Source organism: Pristis pectinata, chromosome 6, assembly GCF_009764475.1.
Source record: "Pristis pectinata isolate sPriPec2 chromosome 6, sPriPec2.1.pri, whole genome shotgun sequence".
Classification (NCBI taxonomy): domain Eukaryota; kingdom Metazoa; phylum Chordata; class Chondrichthyes; order Rhinopristiformes; family Pristidae; genus Pristis; species Pristis pectinata.
This window is the reverse complement of record NC_067410.1, coordinates 70,853,645-70,867,617: the sequence shown is the minus strand read 5'-3', so window position 1 is coordinate 70,867,617 and position 13,973 is coordinate 70,853,645. Positions and strand designations below refer to the sequence as shown.

Here is a 13,973-nt window from a genome sequence, read left to right as displayed (position 1 = left end):
GATGGAGCATTTCAGTTATGAGGAGACTGGATAGATTGTGTTGAAGAGATGAAGGGGACTTGATAGAGGTATACAAATTGTAGGGGGGCATAGATAGGGTAGATAGTAGGAAACTTTTCCCATAGCAGAGATATCTAAAACGAGAAAGCGTAGGTTTGGGGTGAGGAATAAAAGGTTTAGAGGGGATCCAAGGAAGAACACACTGCCTGAGTGGGTGTTGGAGGCAGAAACATTCAACATTTCAGTATCTAGGCAAACACTTGAATCACCAAATCATAGAAGGCTACAGACCAATTGCTGGTAAATAAGAGCAGTATAGGTACTTGATGGTCAGCATGGATATATGAGCTGATGAGCCAATTTCTGTGCTGTATGACTTTATTACTCTTTTTTTGTATCAGGAACATGTGCTGTGGATAAAGGGGAACAAATGGATGTATGATACTTTGGTTTCCAGATCGCATTTGATAAGGTGCCACATAAAAGGTCATTGTGGAAAATATAAGCTCATGGTGTAGGTGACAACATATTGGCATCAATGGAAGATTGGCTGGCTACAAGAATCAGTAATTAGAAATAAATAGGCAATTTTTTAAATTGGCAAAATGTAACAAACGATGTGCCACAGGAATCGGTGCTGAGTACTCATCTTTTTTTGCAATTTACGTAAACCACTTGGTTAAAGGCACTGAAGATAAGGATGCCAACTTTGCTAAAGCCACAAAGACAGGTGGTAAAATAAGTTGTGAAGAGGACATAAGGAGCTACAAAGGGGTATATGTAAGCTAAGTAAATGGATAAAGATCTGACAAATGGAGCATAACAACGAAAATGTGAAATTATCCATCTTGTCAGGAAAAATAATATCAAGAAGCATATTGTATAAATGGTGAAAGATTGCAGAGCTCTGAGATGCCAAAGGATCTGGGGGGTTCAAGTGCATGATTTGCAAAAGTCATGTGTACAGGTACAGCAAGCAATAAGGAAAGTTAACAGAGAAGTTATAATTTATTGCAAGGGGAATTGGATACAGTAGTAGTAAAGCTACAATTTATGTAAACAGAGCATTGGTGAGATCACATCTGGACCACTATGTATGTTTAAGGAAGGATGCATATGAGTTGGGAGCAATTCAGAGATTTTCCAGATAGGTACATGAAGTGGGTGGATTGTCTTTTGAGGAAAGACTCTACTTGTATTGTTTGGAGTTTGAAAGAGTGAAAGGCAACTTGATTTGACTGAGCTCCTGAGGAGTCTTTACAGGATAGATGAGAATAGGATGTTTCCTCTTATGGGAAAATCTAGAACCAACATCAGCCGTTTAAGTCAGAGATAGTGATTTTTTTTCTCTCTTGGAAGAACTTTAGTCTTTGGATCTCTCTTCCTCAGTGGAAGCAGTTTTTGAATATTTTTAAGGCAGAGGTAGAGAAGCAAGGTGGTGAAAGGTGACATGGGATTATGGGAAGGGCGGGCACGGTAGTGTAGTGGTTAGTGTAACACTATTACAGCACCAGTGACCCGAGTTCAATTCCGGCCACTGTCTGTAGGGAGTTTGTACATTCTCCCCGTGTCTGCGTGGGTTTCCTTCGGGTGCTCCGGTTTCCTCCCACTTTCCAAAGATGTACGGGTTAGGAAGTTTTAGGCATGCTATTATTGGTGCCGGAAGTGTGGTGACACTTGTGGGCTGCCGCCCAGAGCACTCTACACAAAAGATGCATTTCACTGTGTGTTTCAATGTACATGTGACTTATAAAAATATCTTATCTTAATGATCTTAGTAAATGGCAGAAAAGGCACAAGGCACAAATGACCTATTGCTGTTCAAAATGTTTGTGAATTACAATCACTTTCTCATTTAGTTGAAAACCTTACAGCAGACCTGGCAAGCCTTATTACAAATGGAAAAAGATGCACAAATTTCTTGACTTTTCCCTCCACACATGCTGCCGAGCCTCTCCTACATGCATACATACACACACATCAGATCTGCTTGTGTAATGCTACACAAGTAACTGGCATGTTATCAACTTAAATGAGCTCAACATTTAATTAAAAATGGGTACCCTTAGTACCAGTGGGTCTCCAGACTGCTTGATTCGTAAATTAAAAGTAGGAAATGTAAGTTAAGCAGCATCTTGGAAAGAAAGGCAGGGTGAACATTTCAAGACCTTCATCAGAACTGAAAGACAGAGACAACTGGTTAGTTTTAAGTAGCAGAGAAACCAAAGAGCTGCATGCCAAAATCAAAGTAGTACAGTTCCACTCTAGTGCACTGCATTCGGCTTTCACAATGTGGTCTCCTCTACAATGGAGAAAACAAATGTAGATTGGGCGACTGCTTTGGTCCACGGACCCTACCCAGAGCTCTCGGGTTACCAGCCACTGTCTCCATCCACTCCCGCTCTAACCTATCCGTGGTCTCCCGCAGTGTTATAATGAAGCCCAGCATCAACTTGGGGATCAACCCCCCCCATCCTCTGTCTGGGCATATTACAGCCTTCTGGACTCTATTAAAATCAACCATTTCAGGTAACTCACTTTCTTTGCATCAGAACTGGCCATGTTGAGGGTCATCCATCTTTAATCCTGGCTGTTTTTATCTCTCTCCACTAGCATGGCTTGACCCCCTGGGCAATCCCCACAGCTCTGCAATTATTTCTTGTATGTTTTCTCTCTCTAACTGCCCTCATTAATCAACTGGATTACACCTTCAAAAGCTGATTCCCATGGTAAATCTATCCTCGCCCTATCTGGCCTCGCCCTATTGTCCTACCCATTTCCTCCACCACCCTCTCTGGATGATGGAATAAATGGTTGTGTGGCTAAGTTTGCGGATGACACCAAGATAAGTGGAGGAGTAGGGAGCATAGAGGAAATAGAAAGAATGCAGAGGGACCTAGACAGTTTAGGAGAATGGGCAAGGAAATGGCAGATGAGATTCAATGTTGAGAAATGTGCAGTTGTACACTTTGGAAGTAGAAATAAGCGGGTAGATTATTATCTAGAAGGAGAGAAGATTGATAGTGCGGTAGTACAAAGGGACTTGGGGGTACTCGTACAAGATACCTTAAAAGTTAACCACCAGGTTGGATCGGTGGTTAAGAAAGCGAATGCTATGTTGGCATTCATCTTGAGAGGTATAGTGTATAAAAGTAAGGACGTGTTGATGAGGCTCTACGCGGCGCTAGTGAGGCCTCATTTGGAATACTGTGCGCAGTTTTGGGCCCCGCATCTTAGGAAGGATGTGCTGACGTTGGAGAGGGTTCAGAGGAGATTTACGAGAATGATTCCAGGAATGAAAGGGCTTAAGTATGATGAGCGTTTGTCGGCTCTTGGACTGTACTCGCTGGAGTACAGAAGGATGAGAGGGGACCTCGTAGCGACATTTAAAATGTTGACAGGAAAGGATAGAGTAGATGTGGCTAGGCTGTTTCCCTTGGTGGGCGTGTCCAGGACCAGAGGGCACAATCTTAGAATTAGAGGGTACAGTTTCAAGACAGAGATGAGGAGAAGTTTCTTTACCCAGAGGGTGGTGAAATTGTGGAACTCCTTGCCACGCACAGCAGTGGAGGCCAGATCAGTGGGGGTATTCAAGGAGGAGATGGACAGATATCTAAATAGTCAGGGTATCAAGGGATATGGGGATAAGGCTGGCAAATGGGATTAGAATAGTTTTTTTTTCTCTCTCTTTTTTCCCACCCCATTTCTTTTTCCCTTTTCCTTGGAGCAGACTCGATGGGCCGAATGGCCTGCTTCTGCTCCCTTATCTTGTGATCTTGTGATCTTGTGAACCTGTTTTCATTCTTTCCCAGCTCTGATGAATTATTTTTAACCTGAAATGTTAATCCCTCATTTCTCTCTCCATAGATGTTATTTAACCTGCTGAGTACCTCCAACAATTCAAAATTCCATCTTCGACAATTTTGATTTTCATTCAATGGCCAATTCAGAACTCTGGTACTGAGGCATACTGGAATAGGTTTTTTTGGTCTAGCATTTAATTTGCAAACAGCTCTTTGTGTGTTTTGTTTTCCGTTTATGTCTTTTGTTTGCTACAAGATGATGAAAGATATTACATACATGGCCCGGTACTGGAATACATGCTACGAGTCTCACTTCTGCTGTGAAGGGAGTGCTGTCATTTGGATGAACCATCAGACCCAGGCCCTGTCTGCATCTGAGGAGAACATAAAAGCACAGCCACACAGTAATATTCGAAGAGCAGGGTAATTTTCCCTGGTATGTTGCAGATATGGAGGCTAATTTTACTGATCCTTTACATCATGTTTAGTTTCTGTTCAGACCTGATTATAAGTATTAACATGACCAGGCATTATTTGAGGGTAGCTTTGGAAAAAGTGAGAGGAACTATTTTGAAAATAAAGAAATTTTCATAGTGTATCCACCAACAACATTTGGCCATTTATTTTGTTTTTACTGTGCAAAATTGCTGCTCTGTTTACTTGCACAATAAACGTCACTGCAGCTCAAAGTCGTTCATCGAATATCAAGGTTACTGAATGATGCATAAGGTGCAAGTCTTTCTTTCTGATAATTTCTAACAGCAATGTAATATAACTGCATAATATGACAGGGGAAAGAGAGAGCACAGTGATGCAGATAATAGATCTCTTGCCTCACATTGACCCTCATTCAATTGTGACCTCTGGTGCTGTCTACGTATCTGGAGTTTGCACACACTCCCTGTGACTGCCTCGGTTTCCTTCCGCTTCACAAAGATGCACAGGTTGATGGGTTAACTGGCCATTGTAAATTGCCCCTAATCTATACGCATTAGATCTAGGGGGAATTGATGGGAATATGGGTAGAATAAAATGGAATCATAGGCTTAGTGCAAATGGGTGCTTGAAGGCCCACACAGACTTAGTGGGCTGAAGGAGCCATTTCTGTGCCGAATGACTCTGACAGAGGTGCAATGGAACATTGCCATTAAACCTGGTAAATGTTTGAGATCTTCTGCAACAACAGTGTGACTTATTAATAGTGAAGTTTAACTGCTCCACCCTATCACATATAATGGGTGCAACTATGCTAAAGCAAATTGCTGGTTATACATAGAAGATGGTAAATCTATATTGAATCTGACTTCCATGTCCCAAAAGACATGTTTCAATGCGTTTAAGATGTTAAATGAATAGCAACATCAGATTTGATAAGATGCGTAACAAAGTGTGAATAGATCATGCTTCACTGTAAGTTTAAAAAGCACATCTCACCTTTAATCTTTCTATCTTTATAAGCTTCCTGTACAAGACCATAAGACATAGGATCAGATTTAGACATTCAGCCCATCGAGTCTGCTCCACCATTCGCTCATGGCTGATTTATTTTTCCCTCTCAACCCCATTCTTCTGCCTGTAGCCTTTGACGCCCCTACTAACCAAGAACATATCAACCTCCGCTTTACATACACCCAACGACTTGGGCTCCACAGCTGTCTGTGGCAATGAATTCCACAGATTCACTATTCTCTGGCTAAAGAAATTCCTCCTCATCTCTGTTCTAAAGGAACGCCCCCCTATTCTGAGGCTGTGCCCTGTGGTCCTACACTCTCCCACTACTGGAAACATCCTCTCCCCGTCCACTCTATCCAAGCCTTTCAAGATTCGGTATATTTCAATGAGATCCCCCCCCTCTAAACTCCAGCGAGTACAGGCCCAGAACCATCAAACACTCCTCATATCCCAGGATCATTCTTGTAAATCTCCTCTGGACCCTCTCCAATGCCAGCACATCTTTCCTTAGATATGGGGCCCAAAACTGTTCACAGTACTCCAAATGTGGTCTGACCAATGCCTTATAAAGCCTCAGCATTACATCCTTGCTTTTATATTCTAGTCCTCTCGAAATGAATGCTAACATTGCATTTGCCTTCCTTACTACCGACTCAACCTGCAAGTTAACCTTTAAGGAATCCTGCACTAGGACACCCAAGTCCCTTTACACCTCTGATTTCTGAACTTGCTCCCCATTTAAAAAAGTATATGCCTTTATTCCTTCTACCAAAGTGCATGACCATACACTTCCCCATGCTGTATTCTATCTGCCACTTCTTTGCCCATTCTCCCAACCTGTCCAAGTCCTTCTGTAGACTCCCTACTTCCTCAACACTATCTGCCCCTCCACCTATCTTTGTATCATCTGCAAACTTGACCACAAAACCATCAATTCCATCATCTAGCTCATTAACATATCACGTGAAAAGTAGCGGACCCAACACCAAACCCTGCAGAACACCATTAGTCACTGGCAGCCAACCAGAAAACGCCTGGCTTTATTCCCACTCTTTGCCTTCTGCCAGTCAGCCAATCTTCTATCCATGCTAGTACCTCTCCTGTGATACCATGGGCTCCTATCTAGTTTAGTAGCTTCATGTGCGGCATCTTATCAAAGGCCTTCTGAAAATCCAAGTAAATAACATCCAATGACTCTCCTTTGTCGATGCTGCCCGTTACTTCCTCAATGAATTCCAACAGATTTGTCAGGCAAGATCTCCTTTTAAGGAAACCATGCTGACTTTGGCCTATGTTATCATTTGCTTCCAAGTACACCAAAACCTCATCCTTAATAATGGACTGTAACATCTTACCAACCACTGAAGTCAAGATAACTAGCCTATAATTTCTTGTCTTTTGCCTCCCTCCCTTCTTAAAGAGTGGAGTGACGTTTGTGATTTTTCAATCTTCCGGAACCATTCCTGACTCTAGTGATTCTTGAAAGATCACCACTACAAATCCTCCACGATCTCTTCCGCTACCTCCTTCAGAACCCTGGGGTGTAGTCCATCTGGTCCTGGGGACTTATCTACCTCAAACCTTTCAGCTTCCCAAGCACCTTCTCCTTAGCAATAGCAACTACAGTCACTTTTGCCCCCTGACTCTCTCGAATTTCTGGTATGTTGCTGGTGTCTTCCACAGCGAAGACTGACACAAAATACTTATTCAGTTCGTCTGCCATTACTTTGTTCCCCATTACTACCTCTGCAGTGTCATTTTCCAGTAGTCCGATGTCCACTCTTGCCTCTCCTTTACTCTTCATATATCTGTAAAAAAAACTTTTGATATCCTCTTATATTATTGGCTAGCTTACCTTCATATTTCATTTTTTCCTCCCCTTATTGCATTTTTAGTTGCCTTCTGTTGGTTTTTTAAAAGCTGCCCAATCCTCTAGCTTCCCACTAATTTTTGCAATATTCTATGCCCTCTCTTTTGCTTTTATGCTGTCTTTGACTCCCCTCATCAGCCACGGTTGCCTCAACCTCCCTTTAGAATGCTTCTTCTTCTTTGGGATGAACTGATCCTGTGTCTTCTGAATTACTCCCAGAAACTCCTGCCATTGCTGCTCTACCGTCATTCTTGTTAGGATCCCCTTCCAATCAACTTTGGCCAGCTCCTCTCTCATGCCTCTGTAGTTATCTTTACTCAACTGTAATACTACCAACCTCCCTGACATGGAAATATAACTCTTGAATATGGAGTTTCATTCCTTCAGCTGCTGAATTCTAAAAAAAATGGCATATTTTAAATTTCTAATTTATTTTCTAACTTTCTCTCTTTTAATGCAATCTTTCTTTTCTTCTGTTTATTTCTCTTTCAGAATTCATCCACTGTACTTCCCTGTCTTTTTAAGTTCTGCTTTTTATTTTCTGATTCTCAGGAGAAATGGGCAGATGCTGAAAATCTGAAACAAAAGCAGAAAATGGCAGAAATACTCAGCAGGCCAGGCAGCATTCGTGGAGAGAAGAACAGAGTCAACTTTTAGGTCAGTGCCCATTCATGAAGATACTGCCCGTGGCCTGTTGATTTGGCAAAATGATTTTTGGCTGAAAAATCCTGAGGCAAATCTAAAGCAAGTTGTGTGTAATATTGACAGAGGAGACCAGATCTGGAGCAAAAACAAACAGCTAGAGGAAGTTAATGGGTTGAGCAGCAACCATGAGGCACCTGTAGTCCTGATGCAGGGTCTCGACCCGAAACTTCGACAAGTTATCTCCGGCAAAGATACTGCTCTGACAGCCAAGTTCCTCCAGCAGTTTGTTATTTGCATCCAATGTTAAGCATACAAACAGTTGATTGAAGCTCCCTGATCATTTGACTTAACTGAAAGCACATGGACTAAATCATTTGATTAAAAATATGAACTTAATACATCATAAGAAGTGCATTTCATGACAATTGGTTGGGTTCATTTGCTTGATGTAGGTAGCTGATGTATCAAAGTTAGTCGGGGGGGCGACTCTGCTGTGCACACTTGTTCAGAGAAGGTGCATTTAATGGGTGCAGTTATACTAAAGCAATTTGCTGGTTAAAGAAGATGGTAAATCTATATTGTACCAGACTTCAGTGTCCCCAAAGGCATGGTTGAATGCACTTAAAATTATTTATATTAAATGAACAGCAACATCAGATTAGTTACAGATGCCCAGCAAAGTGTAAGTAGATCATGCTTCTCCAAGTTTGAAAAGTGCATCTTGCCTTTAATCTTACTTTTTATTTTTACAAACTTCCTGCACTGAACTAGTGACCTGATAAACCTCCCACAAAGAGTTAAGTCTTGAGGTTTCAAGTTAACACCTCCTTTTAACAGTATATTAAATGTTACTGACTACCAACCTCCCACGTGGAGTTATATTCCCTCAGCTTCTGAATTCCTAAAAATGCCATATTTTAATTTTCTAATTTTTTATTTTCTCTTTTAATCCATTCTTTCTTTCCTTCTGTTAATTTCTCTTTCAGAATTCATCCCCTGTACTTCCCTGTCCTTTATAGTTCTGCTTTTCATTTCCTGATCCTCAAGGAGAAATGGGAAGATGCTGAAAATCTGAAACAAACGCAGAAAATGGCAGAAATACTCAACAGGCCAGGCAGCATCTGTGGAGAGAAGAACAGAGTCAACCTTTCAGATCAGTACCCATTCATGAAGATACTGCCCGTGGCCTGTTGATTGAGCAAAATGATTTTTGGCTGAAAAATCCTGTGGCAAATCTAAAGCAAGTTGCAGAGGAGACTGCAGGTGCTGGAATCTGGAGCAAAAACAAACTGTGGGTTGAGCAGATTCCTTGGGGCACCTGTAGTCCTGATGCAGGGTCTCGACCTGAAATGTCGACAATTTATCTTCCCCCACAGATACTGCTTGACTGGCTGAGTTCCTTCAGCAGTTTGTTTTTTTTTGCATCAAATGTTAATTATAATAACAGTTGTATGAAGCTCCCTGATCATTTGATCTCAACCAAAACCACATGGACTAAACTGTTTCATTAAATATGTTGATGAAATTAATATATCATAAAGAGTGCACTTCATGACAATTGGTTGGGTTCATTTGCTTGATGTAGGCAGCTGACGTGTCAAAGTTATTGGGGGAGGCTCTGCTGTGCACACATGTTCAGAGAAGGTGGTGCAGTTAACGACCACAACAGCTGTATATCTAGGGCAAAGGAACTTTTATCATGTACTCAGATAATTTAAAGCTATTTTAAATTGATCAACTTGAACAAATTTTGAACAATGTGCAGCTGTTTGAAAAAACGATATTATATCAGTCTTAAACACAGGAGTATCATTTATATAGTCAACACATGTATTCAGTACAACAGCTGCAGTAGGATTTGATTTCCAGATCAATAGACCAGACCTCTGGGCTACTAATCTACTACATCCACGTTGGTTCTTGTCTCCTGTAGTCTTTACCATTTCAAAAGCCATTATTCAGCCAATTAATTTCATGCCATATGATATCAAATGATCGAATTCACTGGATATGACAAAGGCCATGACAACATCTCAGTTATGGAGATACAGACTTTGCACCTCCTGCTAAAATGTACACTTCAACACTGACATCCACTTCACAAAGTAGAAAATTCCCCAGCATAAGTTGACAGGTTGAAATATTAGAATGGAGTTGAGGAAAATAAATAAATTCAACAAGTGGCAAGGTTTTGAAATCCTCAGCCTAAGGGGTTGATGGAGACAGAAACCTTCATCACATTTAAAAACTGGACAATTAATTGAAGAGCTCCAAATATACAAGGCTACAAACCAAAAAACTGGGAAATGGAATTAACCAAAATTCAATTTTTGCCATCATGAACATGGTTTGAATGCCCCACTCTATAGAAAGTGTTTCATTATGGGACCCTCATAAAGCAGACAAATTCAATCTGGTCAATTCTCAATCCATCAGTCTAGTTTCAAGCAGCAATCATGTGACACTTTCTCACTTGCTTGCTGATGCCCATTTTGAGTGCCAATAGGACCCAGCTGCAGAACAACATCCTTTCCCACTGAACAAAAAAAAAACCCCAGGATATTTGTTTAACTCTTACACAAATTTAATGACAAAACAAGTTAGATTGCTATTTTCTCTATTCATTTTGGTATGTTTCACTTGGTCAAAATGCAAAAGGATTTTTCAACATAGTTGCTATGCAAACAGCTGCTTATTACATAAATGCAAATCCATAATTCAACCATTTCCATCTATTATTAATACATGACCAAACCTGTAAATCACTCAGGTACCAAGTGTGAGGTTTTCTTTGTTAGTCTGATGTCCTCTTTTTATTAAATGTATTGCACTGCGAAGTGTCCTTTGCATCTTTCATTGCAACATTTCTGAAAGCTTTGCTAGTAAAATAGTAAACAATGGGATCTGTACAGCTGCTGATACTGGCCAAGCACATGGTGACAGCATGAACTAGGTAACTGCCTTCCATCGAGAAATAACCTACTTTATGCAGTCCATACGATACCAAAGCAACATTGAAAGGTAAAAAGCACATGATAAAGACTCCAATGTTCAATAGAAACAACGGTATGATTTTGTATCTTTTAAACGCTTGAGATTCTTTTCTGATTTGGAGCATAACTCTGACAACAGCAAAAAAGCAACCGATAATTATTACAAAAGGCACTGCAAATCCAAGTGTTGTTATCAGTAATATAAGTTTAAGAGCAGATTGCCAACTTTCGGTTGAAAATCCTTCATAACATTTTGTGCCATTTTTTGTATCTTTCTGATGATATTGAAAAGCAATCGGAAAACTCATCGAGATGATAATGAACCAGGCAATAGCACAGGCGATATTGGCTGCTTTAGGACTTCTAAGAAAGTTTGACTTCAATGGATGGACTACAGCCAGATAACGATCAATACTTATTAATGTAATAAGTAAAGTACTTGTATAAATATTCACAGAAAATATTGTTTCAGACATGGTGCAAACCAGATTTCCAAAAGGCCACCGAGTAGTTGCAAAGTAATATACTCTGAAAGGCAATGCGAGAATGAAGAGCAGATCTGAAACAGCCAGATTAGTCAAATAAATAACTGGAGCCGTTTGTAGTTTCAATTTTATGCTGAACACCCAGAGCGAAATGCTGTTCAGAGGTAATCCAACCACCACTGTCAACCCATAGACAGAAGCAAACAGAGTATTCACATAGAGGATTGTGTCGTTTGAATCCTTGGAACCATTTTCCATTCTGTTTCTTGCTGTTGATCAGCCAAAGAGCTTTTAATTGGAGTTAAGCTACAGCAGTGTAGCTGGTTTGATATGCCGAGAAGAAATGTGGAAAGTTCTTAAAATAGTGATGTATCACAACGTCACACCACTGCTCTGTTCAGTCGCATTTATGATCATGTGCACACATACAGTATGTGTAGGTGCAATGAAAAACTTACTTGCAGCAGCATCGCAGGCACATAGCGTCATACACAAAAACATAAATTAAACACAATTTTTACAAGAAAGAACACAACTTGAACAAAAAAAAAGTCAATTTTAGTGTGAAGTGATCAAAGTTGTCGTAGTATTGCTAAAATGTAGTGATTAGGGTTGTGCTGGTTGGTTCAAGAACTGAATGGTTGAAGGAAAGTAGCTGCTCTTGAACCTGGTGCTGTGGGACTTCAGGCTTCTATACCTCCTGCCTGATGGTAACTGTGGGAAGATGGCATGGCCGTAGCAATAAAGACACAAAATTCACAAAAAAAAACATAAATTAAACAAATTATACAAGAAAGAACACAATTAGAACAAAAAAAATCAAAGTCTATTTTCGTGCAAAGTAGTCAAAGTGATCATAGTGCTGCTATTTATGGTTGGATAGAAACTTTGATAGTAAATGATACGTGTAATTACCAAATATTCTGGTTTTGCATTGTAAGTAATACTGCTAACAGATCTTAGTGATAGCAAGATAGATGATTAAGCCTGATTATTTAAGATACATCTAATTCAGAACAATGCTGTGTTTAACCAATGCAATTATGGGCAATGTTAACACTTTCAAAAAGGTATATTGGGAACAGCTGGACAAATGCATGTCCAAGATTGTTGGACAGTGTCAAAAAACATGACATGAAATTGATCTAGAAGGTAGTTATTAACAGAAATGTAAGAACATATCCAAACAAAAAAATTCTCTATTTATATCCAATAGGTACAGTATATCTACCAAAGAGGGCAAAGGAGGTCTTGGTTTAATACTTCTTCCAAAAGACAAGGGTGTAATTGTGCTGGAGGGAGTGCAGAGGAGATTTACCAGGATATTGTATGGATGGACTAAATTTAGTTATGGGGAGCAGAGGCTGAGGGGTGACATGATAGATGTATATAAGATTATGAGAGGCATAGATAGGTGGATAGTCAAAATTTTTTTTCCCATAGTAGGGGTATCAAAAATAGGAGGGCATAGTTTCAAGGCGAGAGGTAGGAGTCTTGAAGGGGATCAGAGCAGTACTTTTATTATGCATAGAGCAGTTGATATCTGGAACATGCTGCTTGAAGAGGTGGTGGAATCAGATACAATCACATTTAAGACAGACACTTATATAGGCAGGATATAGAAGGATACGTTCCTAATGCAGGCAAATGGGAATAGTGTAAATGGGTAAAAGGTCGGCATGGATATGGGGGGGCTGAAGGGTCAATTTCTATGCTGTATGACTCTATGGCATAGATTCATAGAATTGTACAGAACAGAAACAGGCCTTTCAGCCCAACTCATCCAGGATAACCAAGATGCCTATCTACCCAAATCCCATTTGCCCATGTTTGGCCCATCTCTCTCTGAACCTCTCCTACCCATGTACCTGTCCAAATATCTTTTAAATATTGTAATCGTACCTGCATCTACCACCTCCTCTGGCAGCCATTTCCATACATCCACAACCCTCTGTGAAAAAGTTGTCCCTCAGGTCCCCTTTAAATCTTTTCCCTCTCACCTTCAACCTATGCCCTCTAGACTCCCCTATCCTGGGAAAAGGACTGCCACTTTCGATGCCCCTCATAGTCTTACAAACTTTTATCAGGTCATCCCACAGCCTCCTTCACAACAGGAACAACAGACCCAGCCTATCCAATCTCTCCTTCTGACTCAAGCCCCCCCAGTCCATGCAACACTCCTCTGAATCTTTTTTACACCCTCTCTAGCTTAATCACATCCTACCTAAAGCGTGGCAACCTGAACTGCACACTCCATGTGCAGCCGAATGAACAATTCGTACAACTGTAACGTGGTGTCCCAACTGCTATACTCAATGCCACGGCTGATGAAGGCAAGCATACCATTTGCCTTCTTCACCACCCTGTCCAGCCTGTGTTGAGTCTTTCAACAAAGTATGTACTTGTACCCTAAAGTCTTACTGTTTAGTAACACTCCCCAGGGCCCTGCCGTTCACTGTGTACACGCTGCCCTGGTTAAACTTCCTAAAATGCATCACTTTGTACTTGTCGGGATTAAATTCCATTTGCTGTTCCTTTCCCCAGTTGATTTAGATCCTGTTGTAATCTTGGACAACCTTCTTCACTGTCCATTATACCACCAATTCTGGTGTCATCTGCAAACTTAATAATGCCACTTACATTCTCTTCCAAACCATTAATATATATGACAAACAAAAGAGGACCCAGCACCACTCCCTGCAGCACACCACTGGTTACAAGTCTC

The 13,973-nt window shown here is 40.6% G+C and overlaps 1 protein-coding gene across 1 annotated transcript; it reads right to left on the bottom strand.

Annotated features, from left to right (window-relative positions):
- Positions 1–10,564: 10,564 nt before the first annotated feature.
- LOC127571855 (lysophosphatidic acid receptor 6-like) lies at positions 10,565–11,506 on the bottom strand. The gene has a single exon (XM_052018601.1). The coding sequence runs from the start codon at positions 11,504–11,506 to the stop codon at positions 10,565–10,567; it is 942 nt and encodes a 313-aa protein (XP_051874561.1).
- Between the last annotated feature and the right edge of the window lie 2,467 nt (positions 11,507–13,973).

Excerpts from the sequence above, each read along its gene's own strand:
- LOC127571855 (XM_052018601.1), bottom strand. The coding sequence starts at position 11,506 with ATGGAAAATGGTTCCAAGGATTCAAACGACACAATCCTCTATGTGAAT.